Consider the following 22822-nt stretch of genomic DNA (forward strand, 5'->3'; position numbering starts at 1 on the left):
GTAAATTTTTATTATATATATTTTTTTATCATTTTTATTTATATCGCTTATTTGCACATACAGTATCCAATAAAAAAAATCAACAAAACATTTATTTTGTAAAATGAAATCTGTGTCTAACTTGACATTTTTGTTAGAACCTCTTCTTAACTTATTCTATGGATATATTAATTAATCACTGAAATAAAAAATAAAAAAAATAAATAAATAAAAACATTTGTTATGAATGATGATTTTCTCTGCCACCATGTTTCACATTGACACCCCTGGCAGATATCACAATTTAGCATTTTTGTATCAATGCCTTTTTCTGTGAGTGTCCTCCATTGGCATGCATTCAATAGTGACTCTATTTATGGGTTATTTAGTCAATGAATTATTCACTCAATCAATCCATTGAAAAACACTGATTCATTCAGAAACAGAACAGATCTACTGTGTGTTGCCTATATACAATTTTTTTTCTCTGTTTTGCAACTATTTTAGTTTACTTAGCAAAAATAGACCAAATAAAGGCTGCAATAAACAAACTAAAATTTCACCAGTTTTTGGCCCAATTTGCAGTCTGGATAGTTGCTGGATAGAGCTGACAAATATGAAAATGTCTTATATTGTATGATGACTATGAATTGAGACTTCAGACTATGATTGTGTCTAGTTGGAGGATATGAGACATGTGTAGTATGTGGTCCTCAGTTGGTTATGTCCAGTTTTTCTCTGTAACCATTTACAAATTGCTTTCCAGTCTTAAATGGCAAAATTGTGTGTCTTTCGAAACATCTCTTTTTTTTTCTTTTTCTTTTTTTTTTTACTGAATTTGCATTAAAGAAATATCCCTATTGTTCTGTTTATCGGAGGTGAGAAATGCTGCTTTTTCAAGTTTTAGATGAGCTGTAACCATGAGACATTCCACTCAAAATCACAAGTTCTGAAATAAGCAGGTTTAGCATAAAATTCATAAACAGCAGGTATTAGTTGTTTGTATTATCTGCCATGTACTTCTACTGGATAAACATCCCACAGCATTGCACATGTGTCACTAAGACTTGCTGTGTTTTACAACTTCTCGAAGGGACTTGAAATATGAAAAAATGATGAAATATGCATGATCATATGCAGTTGATGACAAATAGCAAATCAGTCGCTGTGCCTCTTCCTCACGCTCTCTCCCCCTCTCTCCTAATGTGGCTGTCATAGCAACATCCACACATGTGCCTTTTGGCAGCAAATGTAATGAGGTGAGCACACCCGGTGTGTGCATGGTGTGTGCTTTGGCAAACTCGTTCAGCACAGTGGTCCTCACATAAATTAATATCAGTGAGGATTTAAAGCAAACTGACTTGCACACAACTTTTCATTCTAGCATCAGACAGCATCAGAGGACCAAATCTTCTTTCTTTTAAATACGTTTTGAAACACAAACTTTACATTAGGATTTTTATCTAAATTGGTGTACAGGACATTGATTGAGGTTGCAGTTCAGTTTGAGCAGTTAACTGCTTGAAGGAAAATGGATTATAGGTAGTCTCTCAGAGCCAGACTTTTGGCTGGCGGCATAAAATATGATCCAGTTTGCAACTTATGGTCAGGAGCTGTTCAATAATACTGTGGTGGAAATAGTGGGGACACAAGGGAACTGAGTCTGGGAAGTTAATTTCAAATGGGTTTTGTGGTAACAGTTCATTATAAAATATATTTGAATACCTGGATGCTAATCTTTAACTTGTCTGCCATGATATATAAATTTTTTAAAGAGCTTTATTTGGAGTGTGCTGAAAAAACATCACACCAGTTGTATGACTGATAGGATTTATTTATATAACTACCCACTCATGTCTGTTTTCACCAACAGTTACTGACCGTCATAAAACTTTGGGTTGAACTCATCAGAAATAATAAGACAAGTGATGTACGTTATAAGTTCTTTCTTTCTTTCTTTCTTTCTTTCTTTCTTTCTTTCTTTCTTTCTTTCTGATTTCAAACCATTTTGACAAGCTAATTTCATGGTAAGGATAAATGGAAATGATAAATTATTATAATCATTATTTTAGTTAATGCAAACTTTGAGTGTGGTTTTTATTGACTATAACAAATTTCTATGAGAAAGACCCAAATTTCCAAAATGGATGTTTTTGTTTTATTACAAGCTTAGTGTGTGGTTTATAATAACAACCTATAATGAATTTCCATGAAAAAAGACTGATGCTATCTACTGATTATAAAAAAAAATTATGATAGCAATAACGATGGATATTTTTGGATGACTAGATTCATTTATGACCATTTGTTTTAGATTTTTTACATTTATGTTTACTAATCTCACTCATTTAAGCAATCAGGCTGCTCTATATTTATCAGTATCATTATAAGACCCATTTGTTTGAATTATGTATAATTTGTTTGGCTTAAAATTGTATTTTTCTGTACAAATCACACTGTATGATTTTATAGGAAATTGCCACCTTGTAAAATAGTTGTTTTCTCATGAGATTGAGTTGAAAATTTGCATGAAAAAATCAGCATGCAATGACTGCTGCGGCCTTTGAAAACCACACCTGTCAGTTCAGTTAATTTTTATGTTACTGTACCGATTTAGACCTTTGCAATATGGCAGACATGCTCTTTATTGTAATTGTAATGGAGTTAAACAATATTGATGGTTCTCACAATTGCAGAAACATATTATATAATTTTATCACAACGCAAAATCTGTGTAATTTTAGTATCATTGATAAACTATTGTAGTTTTTGTTAATATTTTGACTAAGATTTGTTGTGTTTTTACATTTTTATTATTGTGTTTTGAATATAACAATGGTTTTCATAATTTCTTTAAATTAGTTTTAGTGGACCCACTTTATATTAAGTGTCCTTAACTACTATTTATTTTAGCCTTCATTTAAATACATTTTCTGATACAATGACCTCATTGTGTACATACATGTTGTTACACTGTATTTTAAACTACTGTCCTGTAGTTACATCTATAATTACAGTGTTGACCCTACCTCTACCCCCTAAACCTAACCACTCCACCAAATATGACCCTAACCTTATACCTGTATGTATCCCACCTTAATAGCAGCAAAAGTGTGAAATTCAGCATGATCATCGCAGTGTGTTTGCTGCTACAACCTATGTCAATAAAAATTTGACATGAAATCAACACGACACGGCACTAAAATATAAAACTGTTTACCTCAAGCTTTTATCCCATCCTCTTTCACCACTTCCACTTTTTTTTTTTTTTTTTTTTCATCACACATACAAACTACAGCTGCCAAACTATTATTCATCATTTTTGTGTACCACTAGTTCATGCTGATGATGTTATATTCTTCCATAGTAACATGCATCATAGCTTACGAGTCACCAGGATCCCGTTCTTCGTACCTCACTAACTCAGTTAGCTGGATTTGATTTTGGAAGCTCATCCTGGAGTTGCCGTCATAGTAAGCTCGGGAGCAGCTCGGGAGCTGGCTTATTTCGTATAAACAGGATTAGATCGAATATTTTTAAGCAGAACTGATACTTAAATCTGTCCACTACCAGCACTACTTTATATGGGGAGCATCTTACTGATAGAGGGACAACAATTAAAAATAATAATCATTTAAAAATTAAATTAAATATAATATAATAATGTTGTGTCATCATTAATACTATAGACACAGCAAGTTTTGCTCACTGAAAGTGAAATAATTAATTCATAATTGTATTAGAGTCTTACACACAGCTAAGAGTCGTGCATTAATTTGAGTGATGACAGATTTTATGGGAGTGACTTGTTCTCTTGGCTGTTTCGTAATAAAAGTCTTGAAATTTGTCAAGTTTTTTATCAGCTGTCTTTTTTAATTGTCATTACGCTGCCGTCTTGCCAATCCTGATTAGCGTGATGATATCATCTTGGATGTGACATTTCATCACGGCTGTATTAAGCAACGTACAAAGAACGGACCCCAGATGTCATCATCATACTGTTTGCATGTATGTCATACCCAAGTTTATCATATTAATTTCGCACAGTGTGTTTTGCAATGATATTATAAGTTTGCTAAAATCCTGCAGTGTGTAGAAGTGTGTAAGAATGTAACTACCTTTACATTTATTTTGAAAGATAAGTCTTGCGATTATGGAAAGGGGCGTTACATTTCCGACTAGTGCTTACAACAATGTCCGGTCAATCAGAATGCACTGGGTCAGTTGGCCAATCAGAGCACACTGTGCTTGACAGAAGGAGGAAGTTTGTAGAAAATGATGTGTTTGAGAGAGGCGGGGCATAGAAGACCTACAATAATTTACAATATTCGAAAAATAATGTGTTATTTGAACATTAAAGCATGTCAACATATTCTGTTACAAAACAGTACAAGTAGTTAAGTACAGTTAAGTACCCCAGGCCAAGACAAACATCTCCTGAGATGGAAACGGAAAATAACAATTGGAATTCGCATTGATCATGTAGAGTTATCTCATGAGACAAAAGGCATTGTGCATGAAAGACACTGGGAAAGGACACACCCTCGATCTACAGTGAGCAAAATATCTCTTAACGCTTAGGATCTTTATCATCTTTTAGTCTACTTCTTGTAAAATTGAGAGTATTGTACCAGTCGCCCTGAGACAATTCAAATGACACCAAGCATGGGTGTAAATATCACTTGCATTCATGCAGAACATTATATATTGCTATTGACCATTCTGAGTGAGCTGCGTGAAGGGAAGGATGGGTGAGGGGAAAGAAGGGGATGAGGGGGAACCAGTGCATATGTGAGAGGTGTTTTCCCACATTTTCCCTCTGTGAGATGTGGAAACAGATGATTGTGTGTTAGTGCACTGTGTGTTAATTGTATGTCTCAGAAGATCAAAGTGTCTGAGGTTCTGTAATTCTTACAATATTTTGTGGCATATGAAAGCAACATAATTATATTTGAGAATTTATGCACTGGCAGTTGCAGTTGTTACCAACTGCTGTGGTTTGCTTTAACTTGTTTTGAATCTGGGATTGTACGAACATAAAAAAAAAAACACGTACAAACATGTACATATCAGCCTACAACATATGCCTATTGAATTTCCATGATTATAAATGTGCAATTTGTCGTAAACGCTGAATTAAAGTCACTAAAACACAAAGCTCTTTAGGACCGCGCGCTGTCACATCGCTTTGTGCTCACTGCTTTCAAGAATGGGTTCAGTCCGCGCGCGCACAGCACACGCACTGCTATCTCCCAGCGCGAGCGGAGCGCGGCAATTAAATGACGACATAATCTGATGAAGTAGCAACAATCGGGGGGAAAAGTGGATCTTCATGCGCACATCCCGGAGAATATTCCAGCTGGCTTCAGGATGAAGACACCGATGGTAACTGTTATTGAAAACTGTTTGAATGTCTCGCATCTCTCTTGTGCAGCATTGTTGTTGAAGTACTGCGGCTCTCTGTTGCTCTCAGATGCTGAATGAAAGAAGATTAAACACAACAACAACAATAATAATACAATGCTTAATCCCCACTTCCTGATTAATGAGTTACAGGAATGAGGGACAGGACATTTTGTTTTGAGAAAACAATATGGTTTTGTGAATTTATTTTAATATATATATATATATATATATATATATATATATATATATATATATATATATATATATATATACATTTTCACAAGAATACGATGCATTTGTATGCATTGCTAAATGATGTGAACTGTTTTCTTAATTTAGTATGACATTATTAAGTAAATGTTATACATTTAAAATACAGTAATGCTGTACATAGGTGCAACTTGCATTAGCAAAACCATTATTGCTTGATTTGATGCATTAGTTTTAGGCGTCAGTATTTAGTAAGAACCTGCAAATTCTTATAATCTCAATACCAATCTAAGTAATCTTTGGGCATGAGTTGCTGATGATTTATGACCTTGCGCTCTGTGCTTAATTGTAACTTTTGTCCTCGTGTTTCCCAGCGCCATGGAGTAGCCGTGTTTCTAGCGATCACCATGTGCACCAGTCTGTTGTTCGTGTACAGCGTCAGCTACAACAGTAACACTAGAGCATCCAGCGCGTCTAAGGGTGGGTCAGGTGAGAAAGTGGAGCCCACCAGAGCGGCCCGCGCGCCTCCGGCACTGCAGGGATACAGTAGCATTATTGAACACAAGGTAAAAGCTTCTACTGTATGTATTCAAGTGAAGTTAATTGTCTGTAAACAATGGAGTGAAGGCACATTTCTGTGTCCTTATGGAAGATCAAGCTGTGTTTTGGAACAAAATAGCAAGTTTCTCACTACCCCAAGGTGGTTATTAATAGCTAATTTAAGTTGCATGAGCTAAAACCACTTTTTAAAACACACACACACACACACACACACACACACACACACATATTTATACATATATACATTACTATTAATAGTTAGATATATATGAAATAGTATTTTTATATAAATTCTATAAGAATGAACGGTAATTTCTTACAATAAAATACTATTCTCAACTCTAGTTTGAAATCAATGCAGGCTAGGGCATTTTACAATAAACTGAAGGATATCTTTGGGATAAACACAGTGATTTGGTTGGTTATCAGTGTACCTGCTGGCTGACGTTAATATTCTTTTTGCCCATAATAATGTTATAATTGTTTCAATTGTTATATGGAGAAATCCATTTAAGCATTCTGATTGATCTTTGAGCTTGATCATAACTTGCAATCTGCACTTTATGTACTGTAGCAATTTTGTGCTTAACAGTCCTAATATAATGAGGGAGAGGGTTTGAACAGATATTAACACACAGCATACAAAAGCATACAAAAGTCAAGAGACAAGAGAAAAATACATAATATCAATCTGTTGATATTCAAGAGATTCACAGTCATTTCCTGATCATGTTCACTGTGAATTCAGTTTCAATGAAATTGTAAAATGTTAATATATGGCAAATAGTAGGGAGAAATATACTATAAATTTTTGTACATATTGTCACCAAATGTTTCTCTCTGCTTTAGCGAAAGGTGAAGATGTTCAGTAGCTTTTAGAGAAATTGTCCACCCCTGGATTGTCTTACATTTGTGTTTTTTTTTTTTTATGTCCATGTTTCAGCATCATTTAAGATTAGATTTTGTATAGTGGGCTGCTTTTCGGACTTATGATAGTTACTTCAATGTATTTTTGATCACTAGCAAAATTGAATAAAAATTTAACTGTGGTATTTAAAATGTGTAACCACTGTCTACAGGCAGACATATTTCTTCTAGCTTCTTTCCAAACTTGGATCCAGTTCAGTCAATACTGCCTGCACCATTCTGACAGATGTAAAGCTTATTCAGTTGCAGACATGGCTAATCAATAAAACAGATTAGTTGATAAAATAATTGCTGGCTTTCTCTAATCTCATTTTTGGTTAACTGGATCAGTTTTAGTTAAAAAATATATATATTTTTTTCATTTGACTTCCATCCCTTAATTGCATGATCTTGAGTAGAGCAGAGCTGAAGAGAAGAGTCAGATTACAGGTACTTGCACAGTTCCTTGCGAAACCTTCCTCCATTGCCCATTAATCACTATTTACTCCTGGCTCAGGCAGACGGTCCGTTCAATACTCACCTGCCTTTAGCAATATCAGCTTCAACTGGAGTGAAATCCTTCAGTGCCCTCTTCTATATGTTATTGATAAACTTAAAGTAATTTTTCTACAATGAGATTTGACACCACTTGTCTGATGCCACTGCTAGTGACTGCCATAGTTTTACACATGAGGGCTGATAGAAGATGTACTGTTATGGTAGTCACTGTGCACTTTAAGTCAGAGAAGAGCTGTTGACAAAACCAAATGACTCTGTGATCGATCGCCGAGTTACTTTGATGACTCTCTATGGGCTGATCTTCCATTGCACTGGTTTTTCGGGAGGTCTCTGATGAGTTGAGATTTCTCGACTTATTTCATTTCATAATAGCATTCGTTTTCATATTTTAAAACTCATTAATTTAAACTGATGTATAAACATTGCAGACAAGTACCTAAAAAGGACTGACCATTTTTGCACAAGTCAGTTGCAAACACCCTAAACTTTGACCTTAATAATGCATTAAACATTGCTATTTTTGCCTGTTGATATGAGTATTTATTGTGGATTAATTCTTGCTATTGAAAAAGACACAAATGCAGACATCAGATGTTTTGTCGTACTCAGTGATCTTGATTCAATGAGAGTCTTAACGCCTTTGTGAAATTCAGTATTTTGTGTAAATATATTATTAATTATACTTTAGTTAGTAAATGTTAATAACATGTTAATAATTGAGAGATTATTTTGGAATAAAATAAAATATTTTATAAACCTTATTTTATTAAACCACACTTTATATTTAGTAGTGTGGTTTAATAAATAAATATGATAAAATTTGAATTTTAGAGTGTCTTTATATCAGTCTATTTCTCTCTCTCTCTCACCCTCTATCTAAAAAACCCTTACATTCTACTTACATTCCAGTATCATAACTAGTGTTTTAATAAAAGTGGTTTCAACTTTTGTTCCTGACTGTATGACTCAAGTGCAGAGGATCAGAATGCAGTGCATGTCTTTTCAAGTACTCTTTAAGTGTCTCAGCCTCAATAGATGTCTGGGAGGTCTGTTTCTTTCAGAATCTGAATTTGGGTCTCTGCACCAGATCAGTGGATGCCAGAGCGAAAGCAATGAATAATTTCAACATTTGCAATTTAATTTAATTTATTTTTATTTTTCTCAGAACAGTAAGATCAAAGATGAGAGCAAAGCACATGAATCTGCTTAAGAGCAGTTGGTGTTATACAGGAACTGATGGTGGAGTGCACATGCATTCATGCTGCTTTAAGACTTTAAAATGGCCAGGAGTTTAATCTTTAAAGTAGATGCCAAGTGCTGCTTATTGTTTTGTTTTCCATCGGATTATGTGGGTGGATCAAAAAGTCCATCATTACATCCATGATGTCTAGCTGACAGTATAAAAAGAATGCATATTATACTGCCCCAAATTCAGACTTGCCAGTTCAAAGGAAACAATTCTCAAGAGCATGTTAGAGAATGTACAGCCTGCTAATGTGGTTTGAAAATACTGGAAGGGCTCAGTTTTGAAGAACCGCACATGGAAGCAAATAGAATTATGAAAAACTATTTAAAATGCTTTTAAACCCAGCTAGATTCTTTGGAATGGTAAGAGATGTATCCCAGTGCATTTTACTATTTCACAGAACTTAAAGAGATAAGACTTATGACTTTCTTCTGTGGAACACCAAAGGAGATGTTCACGTTGCTCTGTATACAATAAAAGCAAATGATGACCGGGGCCTATAAAACTCAGAAAAGGACTAAAAAGTAGTCTATTCATGTTGTGCAATATATTTGGGGTCTTCTCAAGTGACAAATTTATACTGAAAAAATCTTTGGCTCATTCATGTTTGTATGTATTTAAACTTCAAAACATGAAGGAAAGCATGTTAAAGCATGTTTGATGTGAATGAAACTAACTGTTTTTATTTGTCTACTTAGAAAAGATTGCAATGTGTCACTGAATGTTTAATTTTCAGTTAAACTGTAGTCTGCTTCTCACATAAATTATATGACATCAAAAGGTTTAAAATATAATATACAAATTGAACAATATTTTTATTATTACTATTTTTGTATTTTTTTATCATTTTGAAGCTTGACAGCCCTTGGTTAGTCAGAACCACTGTTCAATGAAAATATTTCATTTTGTATTCTACAGAAGAAAAAGAAGGTTGGGATGACAGGAAGGTAAGTTACTAATGACATAAGGTTCAATTTTCCGTGAACTATTTCCTTAGAAATTGATTTTATATTCCATATCTCTTACAATTCCTCATTACATGGCACATTAGATGCACACAGGTTTGGATCCATATGTACTTTGATGATTCAGTAATTGAGAGGACTTATTATTTGAGATGGGTGACATAGAGATATATCAATACTGTAGCATTCAAGTGCCAATGATTTGCAGCATATAAATTGTGTCTGTGTATGTGATGTGTATGAGGACAATTCACTACTCAATTGCACCAATTTTGCACACTATACAACCACAACAAAAGTCCATCTCCATTCATTCATTCATTCATCTGCAATCCAGTTTACACACACACTATCTGTGCCAAAATAGCACTTTACAGTACCTCACGCATTTAAAGGACCTTGCAATATACTGTATTAATGTTATGTTATGTACATGGTGTTTAGCTACTTCCGCTGCACAAAATTATGTCAAAGGTAATAAAAAGGGCACCCTTATTGCACTAGGACTGCTCAATTATGGCAAAATCATAATCATGATTATTTTCTTCAGTATTGTAATAATGGTTATTTAACCTGATTAGGAGTGGACAATATGACAAAAATATTGAGCACAAATGATAACTTGCTTTCTTCATGATAGCAATATACATAATCATCACCTTCTTTTTTATGAAAATAAGGTTGCTATGAAACTAAAAATTTTAGGTTTTAATTTTAAAATTTCTGTGTCGTACCACTACAGAAAATAATACTAAGCCAACAAATGTAATTGAAAAAAGTACTCAATAATTATTGAAGATGTAAAAAACCTGTAACACAGTAATATAGAAATGGGTAACACTTAGATGCAGAGTAGTTTCATTCTGAGTGAAAACAGGGCGGAAAAGCTGGGAGGTTTTAAAGGAGTGCTAAGGGAACTATAAAAAATTAATATATTTATTAATTTATTATATGAATGTACATCTAAAGGTTCTGACTCTCTTCAGAAACAATTTGATGCCATTTTGTTCATTTTCACTACATGTAATACCTAAATGAAGTGTTCTTAATTGCATTACTGCTTTGTCCGTGTAGGATACGGGAAACAGCTCTAATTCATCTTTTCCATAACCGCCATCAGCTGTCAGTGAGTGGATTTACAGAGACTTATATTTACATTCAGTCTGTGTGCAGTTTCTGTCTGTCAAAAACAGACTGAATTTGCATGCCTTGTTGTAAATTCTGACCAGATTATGAAAAACAAGCTTATGTGGATTCTACACATTTAAACAAATCAGATAAGTTATCTAGAATGATTTGTGGAGCAGATAAAATATATGTAATTATATATTAATCAATTATCATTTCAACATCTTTTCTTTATTTTAAGGCTGAAATGTGAGGTTTACCTTTTTATTAAACCAAAGCTTTTTTTGAACATTTACAGTAGATACTTGAACATGCTATTAAACAATCGAAGATAATACACGGGAACAACAAACACTAGGAAAAATGCTCGGAAATGTCAACCAGGCTAAACAAGACTTTGCAATGCTGTGTGTGAGTGCTGCTTATATGTGTGTGTAAATGAGGTGCAGGTGTGGCAAGGTGATAGTGATGCAGAGCCTCATAGGGAATGTAGTTCGGGTGTGGTGCAACAGTATGAGGGGTGCTAGTGTAGAGCTGAAGATCTTTGCCCGAACCCGACGGGACCCGATGGGACTTGGGGCTTAATTTATATAATCTTACGCGGACTCGGGCCGGGCTCGGGCTTGCGCTCCAGTTTTCAAGGTAAACGAGCGGTCATGTGATGTGTTTCGATTAACGCGAGAAAGATGCGAAAATGAATGCTGAGTAGGTGTAACGGAGACTTGCCTCTGGCGATTACGTTTTGGTTGCACCAGCAACTAAAGCAAAGTCTGAAGTGTGGAAAAGTTTTGACCATGTTTATAATGAGGATAATGAGTGAATAATGACACACCATCAGTGAGCGTAGGAACGCGCTGAAGACATCTACAGTGGATTCAATCATTTTCCACCACAAAAACATGTAGACTTAGCCTAATCTCTGTGAGTAAAGGTTTTTCAAAAGATAACTAAATATTAATTGAGTCTTAAATGCATAATGTGGACAGAGTATTTACGCTAATGTTGGCATTATTTTTTATTAAATATCATCTGCTAGTGCGAAGCAAATCCGGCGGAGCATTTATCTTAATTTCGTTATTGCCAAATACCCATCTTAATTTAAAATGTATCTTAATTTGTTAAAAATGACTCGTTTTTACTGGTGCGTTGGCCTATTTATAGGTTAAATGAGCCTATGTCTAGAATGCTGAGATGTTACGATGTCACAAAGGACTTATTTTATTTCTTTATTCCAACTTCCAAGTGGTCTAGTCTATGTTAATTATGAATAAATTATGTTAAAGCATGTATAAATGATTCATTTGGCAAAAGACAAAAGGCAAAAGAGCTGTATGTGTGCGCACATTTGAATAATGTCGGGCTGTAAACGGGTTCGGGCTTAAAAAAAGTTGTCAATCAAAATGTACTTGTCGGGCTCAGGCCGAAACCTGTCGGGCTCGGGTCCTGTCGGGCCTAACTTTTAAGGCCCGGTTGCAGCTCTGTGCTAGTGTCCAAGTGACATCTGGTGGTTGATGGGTGGAATGGTCCTCTACTGAAGTTCAAGGGCATTCCATCTAATGATCGTGGCAATTTACACATATTAACAAATAATCTATTAATTATTTGTTCACGTTTTTTGAGCCCCCCAACTAAAGTGGAAACTATTCATCAATTGCAAATGTTTATAAATGTTTAATAATCATTAATAACTTCATGAGCAGTCATCTAGATTTATTTATCATTTGTTCATGTTTTTGCAGTAGCCAATCTAAAATTGTTCATTTGTAAATGTTTATAACAACTACTAATCATTTAGTATCTTTATGGGCATTGGACTTTTATCTAATTTAAATAATATTGTTAATATATGTAAAAATGTCTAAGTCATAACATAACATCATTTCATATATATAATTAAATAACAAAAAATAAATATTAAACTGTTACTATGCTTCCACTATTCGAGCTCGCTGATTGGTTTGAGAATAAACCACCAATTTATCTTAGATATTTTTGCTGCATATGCTACAGAACATCAAATTCAAACATGCATAAATGGCTGTCGTGTTTCCTAATGACTGCTTGCTCCAGTGACTATCTACCCGCTGCCGAGCTCTGCCTGGATCTGGTTGTCCCGTTTCCGAGTTATTTTCTGTTCATTTCCAGTCCATTCTAGGGCTGTGCGATTAATAGAAATCGTCATAAAATCACGATTTGAGAATGCGCGATTTCTAAATCGCTTTATAGCACGATTTTCCGCGGCCCTGTCCTCCCGTAGTATGCTATTCGATCCAATCAGAATGCAACGCGCCTAGTGCGAGAACACAACAGATTGGGCATATGCCTGTAACTCCAGGTTCACACTCTGTCTGTGATGCGCCTTTTTTCAGAGCTCGTGTTAACGGATCAGAGCGTTCACACTGCATGCGGTAAAAGGCTAGAAATAATAATATCTATGAGCGATCTCTCTCAAATATTAGATGTAAAAGCATCATCTTATGTTGATGGTCAGTTTGAAAAAGGTTTTTGTCCCAGCCTCTGCAATTAACAGTTTTTTCAAGTGGATGGTGATAGGGTTGGTCCCCTGCTCTCCGCTGAGCTCTCTCTGCATTTCATTTGCTGGATGACTGCTTCTTTGAATCCTCCCAGTGTGGGACGAGATGAGTGTCAGTTCTTCTGTCGACTGTGGAGAGGGAAGAGAAGCTGAGTGAGAGAAAGCGAGAGAGAGAGAGAGATCCCAGTGGTCTTCACTCAGCTCAGCAAACCGGGCTGATGTCTCAGGTGATGGTGAATTTGCACGCTCTCAGCTCTGGGCAGAAAACATCCTCTCCACACACTCTGAAAACACTCAAACTGTGGAAGTAAACCAGTATGGGAAATTTGAATGCGCACTGATATGTACAACTTAGGAACACAATTTTAGAGATTACTGGGGAGGCAGGGTTATGAAAGTCATTCCCCTACGTTCACTATCTGCCAGCTCAGATGTTACAATATGCCTGATAACTCATTTCCATTAGGTACTAAAATTCAGTTTTTCCCAAAAGCCTGTTTTTATGTTGAGGATTTGTATATAAATAATTTTTTGCTGCTTGCTATGGTTCTTGCTATTGCATACTTTTATGGATTTGGATGACCCTTTAACCCTAATACTTAAATGGGTTATGTTATTTATTTATTTATTTGTCCCTGAGCTACACTTAGTGTGTTTGAAGTCTCCTTTCTCTGAACTGAACAATTAAGATTGGTAATTTTTTTGCAGCTGTCTGCATTTTTACAAATGTTATTATTTATTTTGCATATTTCATAAAAAAATAGTTGCTGGAACCACCAAAATTTTAATTTATGTTTCAAGCATGCATTCCCTTTTAAAATGATAAATTTTTAGGTATGCACAATATATCAGTACTATATCGGTTTCTAATGGGCTTTTTTTGTTTGTTTTTGTGTTCTTTTAGTATTGGTTAATATTTTATATATCAGTTGGTGGCTGATATTTGCAGTATTTTCTGTTTTTTTTTGGCATTATTATTATTATTGCTTCTTATGTCTGTAATGGTTAATTTTTGAAATACCGTAGATTATCATCCACAAAATTAACTCTTTCCCCAAACACAGAATTTTCCGGGTTTCTGTGCTCTCACTGTTATATCGTCGGCGGCACTATTACACATCTCCTAAATGAGTTCACCATCTCCTGATCAAAAACACTGACTAGGAGAGAAGGGTCTGCCTGCAGACTTGCACTTGCACTCTCAGATGCTTGCACTTCCACTAGTGATGTCACTTGCAGTCTTTTATTTATTTATTTATTTTTTGTTCTGTTTATTGATTACTTTTAGTTTGGATCGCTCAACATTTTACAACAGTATCATAAGTACTTCTCTGCAGCCATCTACTAGTGGTAATTTAATATATTTTTTTATTTTTTAATAATTGTTTGCCTTCCTACATTATGAAACTTTTAGTTTTATACACGGGGGAAACCTATGAAGGATGAACAACTATCGTCACATTAAAAATAACTTTCAAATTCGGTAATACTTAAAGCTTTGAAGTGCAGGGAAAAGTTGTGGGAAGCATTTAAAAACACATAAAAACATTAGACCATTTCTGCCACAAGTTGTTCCTGTAGTTTTCTATGTTAAATCCTTGGAGAATGGTGGTGATTTGTGTTTATTGAACTATGTTTTTCCTGGTTTCCACATTAGTCTTAAACAGAATTCTGCGCCGAATTTGAATACTTGTCACAAGATTTAACAGAGATGTTGATTCTGTGGCGAATTCAGTGTTGTGTGATCGAGATCAGCACGGGGCTCCGTCTCGAGCAGATAAACGGTCTGTGCTGCGTAGGCCAAACTAGTAGCATGGATTCGTTCTGCTTTCGGTCCGTTTATCCAGTGTAGCTCTTGTAAATCGGTCATGATGAAAACGCAAGGCTGTTAATTCCATTTTTGGAACTGAGAAACAACCTTTCTTTGACTGAATGCGCATTGCGATGACGTTACGGGACGCGTCTAAACCGAAATTCCTGGTTGAAATTTGCGGCAATTACAAAAATTTGCAGCGTTTGCTTGATTTGCTTGAGGAAAATATTATATACATGTTTATTATATTAATAAACTCTATATCCAGTTTGATATTTTAGGTAATAGCATTTTAATACGTTAAGCCATGTTGAGTGTTTTATGTTTTATGGGAGGAAAATGCTTAACGAGACATTTTGCGCATGCGTTCATATCGTGCTGTTCTTTGGCCATGGATTTGCAGGTGTTGTCTTTTTCTTGCAGGATGCTGTATGTTATAGTAGGCCTATTAATTTAGTTTTAATCTTTTAACCACCACAGCATCTTGTCTTCCTTGGCAACATGCACGATTTGTGTCGATTGCAAATGACGTCACGAGTGCAAGTGGCGATTGGAAGTGACACTATAATTTATTTTTTCTTGTCTTCCCCATTTGAGAGATTCAAATAAAAAGTAATAAAAAAAAATACTGCAAGGGAAGTCGCTAGCAGAAAAGCAATTGTCTGAGAGTGCAAGTGTGAGAGTGCAAGTGCAAGTCTGCAGCCAGATCCTCTTGGACTAGGAACAATCTCATATGTAAGCAGATGCATACTGTATGAAAATAATGCGATCATCAACAATAAATAGCATATAAACTAAAATTTCCTAATATTACAGAGTGAAATTGTGATCCTGTAAGTGGTAGAGGACTGTGAAGCTTTGGGTGTGTTGATGGAAGTGATCTACTGCATCTATGCTTTGATCATCAAATTAAATATGTTCCAGATATAGTCTTTAATAAAATAAATAAATAAAAATTCTCAGCTTTTGAATCAAAATGTTGCTTTTTTTATGAAACTTACCTACATTCAAGTGTGCTTGAAGGTACAATAAAAAGTTTTTAGGTATAGGCTCTGTTGTTTATTTTGAGGTATCACATGTTCAGATATTTATACAACAAAATTAAGATTTCAGACTGTAACAATAAAATCTCCATATTCATCCGGAAAAGGAGGCGGGAACCGGCGGACAATCAAATAAGGACTTTAATTACAAAAATAAACACGAAACAGCGCATCAGCCCCTCACGGACGACTGATGCGCACAAATAAAATCAAAACATAAAATAAAGCCCAGGCCTGGTCCTCTCTCATCCTTCACTGTCGTCGCTCCAGTTTTATATCCTTCCATCTCCTACGTGGGACTCGAGACCGGTGGTGGGTCGCAGGTGTAGTTCATCTGCAATCACTACACCTGGCCTCACTCCTCGTTCCCACGTCCCTCGACCCCGCCCCACTCGTCACATACCCCCATCGCCCCTCGCAGGCCGGGGGGTACTCCTGAGACTGCGCTCTACTCCCCCCCTCACCCCCCTGCTCACGGGGACCTGCGGGAACCTGGGGGTAGGACAGACGAGGCGAGAGAAAAGGAGATGGAAGGAGGAGCGACAGAGACGAGAGAGGGGAGAGAGAAAAAAAAATTCCGGTTCCCAGACGCACTGCTGCTTGGCCCTCCACCAGCTGGGTGATCTCCTCTGCGGTGCCTGGCGGTGGCACTGAACGGCCCTCGGCGGATGGCATGACACTCCTCCGCTGCCCGGTGGACGGCGACGGCTCCTCCGGTTTTGGGCAGCCGCCAGGAGTCCCCCGTTCCCTGCTCCTCCCTGTTCCGGCGGATGGAAGCAGGCTCTGGCCCCCTGGCGAACGGCGCCGACTCCTCCGCTCCCTCACGGACGGTAGCCACCCCTCCACATCGCGGTCGGCCGGCAGCGAGCTCGCCCGTCCCCGGCAGCTCACTCCAGCCCACCACCTCGAGCGTCCATGACGGCACACTCCTTGCCAGCTCGATGACTTTCGCGGATTCACCACAGCGGCGAGGGATCTTCAGCAGCACGTCCCTCCTTCTCCCGGGTTTCAGCACCACTGTAACAATAAAATCTCCATATTCATCCGGAAGAAGGAGGCGGGAACCGGCGGACAATCAAATAAGGACTTTAATTACAAAAGTAAACACAAAACAGCACATCAGCCCCTCACGGACGACTGATGCACGCAAATAAAAAGCAAAACATAAAATAAAGCCCAGGCCTGGTCCTCTCTCGTCCTTCACTGTCGTCGCTCCAGTGGTGGGTCGCAAATGTAGCTCATCTCCAATCACTACACCGGCCTCACTCCTCGTTCCCACGTCCCTCGGCCCCGCCCCACTCGTCACACAGATGTTAATGCGAGTGCCATCTGAAATTTTCATCTCAAATAAAAAAAAATATCTTTAACGGCATAGAAAATAATCAATAAATTGCCATTAAAGTAAAATTACTGAAACTAAACATAGCAGCCTGATAAAAATTCAGATTTTAGAAGAAAACCTCAGACGGCACTTGAATGCATTTGTATCTGAACTCTTTAAATATACTGGAGACCATTCAATTTTTGTGAATGAACAGGCAACCTTTTTCCAAAATGCTGGTGGGTTAATTATCAGCTTAGCGGCATTGGCTAAAATCTGGCCTCTTCTCTCCATTTTGGCCTTCCATCCACACGGAGACACCATTGTTGTTAAAGAAAACAAAGCTCTTTGAAAATGCTCTCCAAAGTGGATAAATTTGAAAATACAGTTCCTCTTCGGGAACTCGAGCTGCGTCGTAGCGCTTTTGGGGAACGCCTTTGGCAAGAACAACTCTGAATATCGTGTGCAATCAGTTCAATGGAAGAGTGTGACGTCATGGACGGGGTGACGTAGCGACCAGGAAGCTATAAAGGCACGTGCCACGCAGCTGGCCTCAGCTTTCGCGTCTTTCAGCAAGCGCTCTGTGTGTGCATGTTCATAAGTCTGTCTTGTAAGTCTTATTTACTGTTGTCTGTCCAGTATTATTAGACTAAGGTGCCTAAGTCTAAAGCAAAGACCAGACATTTGAAGGGCGAAACCAAATCGCGCTATAAACTGTGTGTTCCTCCATGCCAGCGCTACATCACGGCTGGAGACACACATGATTTATGCGTGGTTTGCCTGGGGTCGAAGCACGCTGAGTCAGCTCTCGAGGGAGCTGATGCCAGTGCGGACGCTTCGATCCCGGAGGGCTCTCTTCGAGGAGGGAGCCTTCGCCAGCGTTCCCCGCGGCTCTGGCCCCGCTTCTGCTGAGGCAGAGCGGCTGCTGCACTCGTGGGGTTCGCAGGTGGATCTGGCAGAGGGAATGGAGACGGGCCAGTCCTTATCTCCTTCCTCATCTGCTAGATCAGGCGCCCAAACCCTGGGATCGGAAGCACGCTCGTCGGTTTCTTCCCCCCAGGGCGAGGGGTCGACACTCCACCTCTCTTCGTCTGATGAGGTGGATGTGGAGACAGTTGGTAGGGATTCGCCACCCCTTTCGCCCCAGTATGAGGAGCTGCTGGAGGTGGTTACTCGCGCAGTCGAGAAGTTAAAAATAGACTGGCCCCCACAGAAAAAACATGAACCGCAGAGAAGTAAACTCGATGAGCAGTATCTCAGGCCCAGACAACCACCTCCAGCCCGGAGCCTTCCCTTTTTTCCCGACCTCCATGACGAAATAGCGAGGTCGTGGAAACACCCATATTCCACCCGTCTCTTCGGCCCTGATTAACAATATTATGGAAATGTGACAGGGCTCGATGAGCGTGGTTACAGAGCGATGCCACGGGTTGAACAGACGCTTGCGGGCTATCTGTCACCCGGTTCGGCATCGTCTCTGAAGGCTCCGGCCTTGCCTACAAAAGCATTAAGAACAACATCAGCGTTAGTGGGCAAGGGCTATGTGGCAGCAGGTCAGGCAGGGGTGTGCCTTCACACCATGGCCGTCCTTCAAGCATGTCAGGCCGACCTGCTGAGAGATGTAGACGAGGGAGAGGGGATCAAGTCCGACGATATTGCAGAGCTTAGACGGACCGCTGATCTCTCCCTCCGCGCCACCAAAGAGACCGCTCGCACGATTGGGCGGTCTATGGCAGCCTTGGTGGCCGCGGAGAGGCACTTATGGCTGAACCTGTCCCAAATAAAAGATCGTGACAGGTTCTGCCTCCTGGACGCCCCGCTCCAAGCCTCGGGCCTGTTCGGCGACACAGTCAATACTGTCGTCGACAGGTTCCAGGAGGCCCGTAAGCAGGCGGCTGCGTTCCAGAGTTTCCTCCCTCGTCGCTCTTGTGGGTTATCTGGACGGGAGATACTCACGCCACTAGGAGGCTCCTCATACCGTGAGGCTCAAAAGCAGAGCGTCCCTAACGCTCTGAGTCGGGGGCTCCTAGATTAAAATCTGATCTTCGTACAGTTATCGAAGCTAGGAAGTCCTCGACAAAGAGGTCCTGACGCCAATATCCCAGTGACCTCGAGGGTAGCCCCTACGGGGTCAGAGCGGTATCCACCTCGTTATACAGTGCCCGCCTCTCCCCGGTACCCTCTGGAGGCCGGTCTGCCAACCTTGCCGGTGCTTCAGGGCGCAGCGGTCTCCCGCGAGCGTCCCTCCCAGTTATTTCCGCCCGTGAGCGTAGCGGAGCTGGGAAGCTCGCCTCCCCTTCGGGGGCCTCTTACACCAGAGATCAGTCTCGAGAGACTGATTCCCTTAGTACATTTTCGAGCAGCGTGGAAACTTCTGCCAAATGTATCTCAATGGGTCCTGCACACAGAAAGAAAGAGTAGAAAGAGGCTATGCTATTCAATTCGGCCGTCCACCGCCGAGATTCAATGGGGTTACACCGACAGTCGTCGGCCCCCAGCAGGCTCTGGTTATGGAACAAGAAGTGAATACCCTATTAAGGAAGGAGGCCATCAAGGTGGTCCCTCCTCTAGACAGGGAATCCGGGTTCTACAGCCGGTATTTCATAGTTCCAAAGAAGGATGGGGGGTTGCGTCCGATCTTAGACCTACGTCAGTTAAACCTCTCAGTTATGTCACTGAAGTTCAAAATGCTTACTGTGAAACAGGTTGTAGCTCAAATCAGATCCGAGGACTGGTTTGTCACAATAGATCTCAAAGATGCATACTTCCACATATCCATCCTTCCACAACACAGGAAGTTTCTGAGGTTCGCTTTCGGGGGCAAAGCTTATCAATATCGAGTACTTCCCTTCGGCCTTGCACTCTCACCCCGCACATTCACGAAATGTGTAGATGCGGCTCTGGTACCCCTCCGTATGCAGGGCATCCGCATTCTAAATTATATCGACGATTGGTTGATTTTAGCTCAATCAGAGCAGATGGCGGTTCGACATCGAGGTGTCGTTCTCGCCCATATGGGGGAGCTGGGTTTGAGACTGAATGCCAAGAAGAGTGTACTTTCTCCAGTTCAGAGAACCACCTATCTAGGCGAAGTATGGGATTCGACCACGATGCAGGCACGTATGTCTCCTGCTCGGATCGAGTCAATCCTCACATCAGTCAAGAGAGTCAGAGAAGGCCAGTCATTCACTTTGAAGCAGTTTCAGAAACTGTTAGGGCTCATGGCAGCTGCGTCCAACGTGATACCTTTTGGTCTCCTGCACATGAGGCCCCTTCAGTGGTGACTCAAGACCAAGGGGTTTTCCCCGAGGGGAAATCCTTTCTGAACTATTCAGGTCACGCGGCGATGCCTTCGTGCCTTAGACATATGGAAGACACCTTGTTGGGAGCTCTTGGTCGCCGTGTAACGCTAGCGACAGATGTGTCCCTCACCGGTTGGGGTGCGGTCATGAGTGGCCACCCTGCCCGCGGTCTGTGGAGTGGTCGCCATCTGACATGGCACATCAATTGTCTAGAAATGCTAGCAGTATATCGAGCTTTAAAATATTTCCTCCCAGACCTGAGAGGCTGTCATGTGTTAGTGCGCACCGACAACACAGCGGTAGTCTCTTATATCAATCACCAGTGGGGTCTGCGTTCACGCCCCTTGTACAAGCTGGTGCACCAGATCCTCCTGTGGTCCCAGGGCAAACTCCTCTCGCTAAGAGCAGTGTATATTCCTGGGCGATTGAATGTGGGAGCAGACATGCTGTCGAGACAGGGGCCGAGGCCCGGGGAATGGATGCTTCATCCCGAGGTGGTGAAGCAGATATGGCAAATATTTGGCAAAGCTCAGGTGGACCTCTTCGCGACTCGAGAGACATCGCAATGTCCCCTCTGGTTCTCTCTAGTTCACCCAGCTCCACTGGGACTAGATGCCATGGCACAGACTTGGCCGAGGCTTCGTCTGTATGCCTTTCCCCCCATCGCTCTGCTCCCGGGAGTTCTGGCGAGAGTACGCCGGGACGGGGTCCGTCTGTTGTTAGCAGCCCCGTTCTGGCCGGGCCGAGTATGGTTCGCAGACCTGATTTCTCTCCTCGACGGCTCTCCATGGCAGATTCCGATCAGGATAGATCTACTCTCTCAGGCGCAGGGCAAAATAATTCACCCTCGCCCAGAGTTGTGGAAGCTGTGGGTGTGGCCCCTGAGGGGGCACATCTGTTAGCAGCTGGTCTCTCAACCGAGGTTGTTGAGACCCTACTCCAATCCAGAGCTCCCTCCACGAGGAAACTGTACGCCCTGAAGTGGAAACTCTTCACTTCATGGTGCAGAGATCGCCACCTTGACCCTGTTAACTGCCCAGTTGGTACAGTTCTTGAGTTTTTACAAGCTAGGCTCTCTGCGGGGTTAACCCACTCCACCTTAAAGGTGTACGTGGCGGCCATTGCTGCTTACCACGTCCCTTTCAGTGACCAGTCACTGGGTAGACACCCTCTAGTTACACGTTTCCTCCGAGGTGCACTGAGGCTGAGACCTCCAGTACGGTCCCGTATTCCCCCATGGGATTTGGTTGTGGTGTTAGAGGCTCTCTGCAAACCTCCATTCGAGCCAATTCAAGAAATCTCAGACAGACATCTGACACTTAAGACTGCCCTATTACTGGCTATTATGTCTCTAAAGAGAGTTGGAGATCTTCAGGCCCTCTCGGTGGCCCCTAACTATCTAGACTTTGCCCCTGGTATGGCCAAAGCATTTCTTTACCCTCGAGCGGGTTACATTCCTAAAGTTCCCTCTGTCACACCACAACCTGTCGTACTGCAGGCCTTCCGTCTTCCTCCCTTTCGGGAGCCAGACCAGGTGAAGCTAAATTGTATGTGTCCAGTGCGAGCATTGGACGCATACATCCACAGAGCTGCCCTGTGGAGAAAGTCTGACCAATTGCTTGTATGCTATGGTCCCCCTAAAAAGGGTTCTCCTGCCTCTAAGCAGACCCTTAGTCGTTGGATAGTCGAGGCTATCAACGTCTCCTATGAGTCCTCTGGTCTTCCCCTTCCTTTGGGAGCCAAGGCTCACTCTACGCGGAGTATGGCTGCCTCTAAGGCCTTTTTAGCAGGTGTGCCCCTCTTGGACATCTGCAACGCTGCGGGGTGGTCCACGCCCTCTACATTCGCCAGATTTTACAATCTCGATATGTGAGCCGCTCCTGGCTCTTC

At 40.3% G+C, this 22822-nt stretch overlaps 1 protein-coding gene across 1 annotated transcript in view; it reads left to right on the forward strand.

Annotated features, from left to right (window-relative positions):
- Positions 1 to 5212: 5212 nt before the first annotated feature.
- LOC113114584 (alpha-N-acetylgalactosaminide alpha-2,6-sialyltransferase 5-like) overlaps positions 5213 to 22822 on the forward strand; it is a 64448-nt gene continuing 46838 nt past the window's right edge. Inside the window, exons 1-2 of the mRNA XM_026281466.1 lie at positions 5213 to 5364; positions 5970 to 6161. Of these exons, the coding sequence (XP_026137251.1) occupies positions 5350 to 5364; positions 5970 to 6161 (207 nt within the window). The 5' untranslated portion in view covers positions 5213 to 5349. The remainder of the gene's footprint in view (positions 5365 to 5969; positions 6162 to 22822) is intronic.

This window comes from Carassius auratus, chromosome 2 (assembly GCF_003368295.1).
Source record: "Carassius auratus strain Wakin chromosome 2, ASM336829v1, whole genome shotgun sequence".
NCBI classification, from domain to species: domain Eukaryota; kingdom Metazoa; phylum Chordata; class Actinopteri; order Cypriniformes; family Cyprinidae; genus Carassius; species Carassius auratus.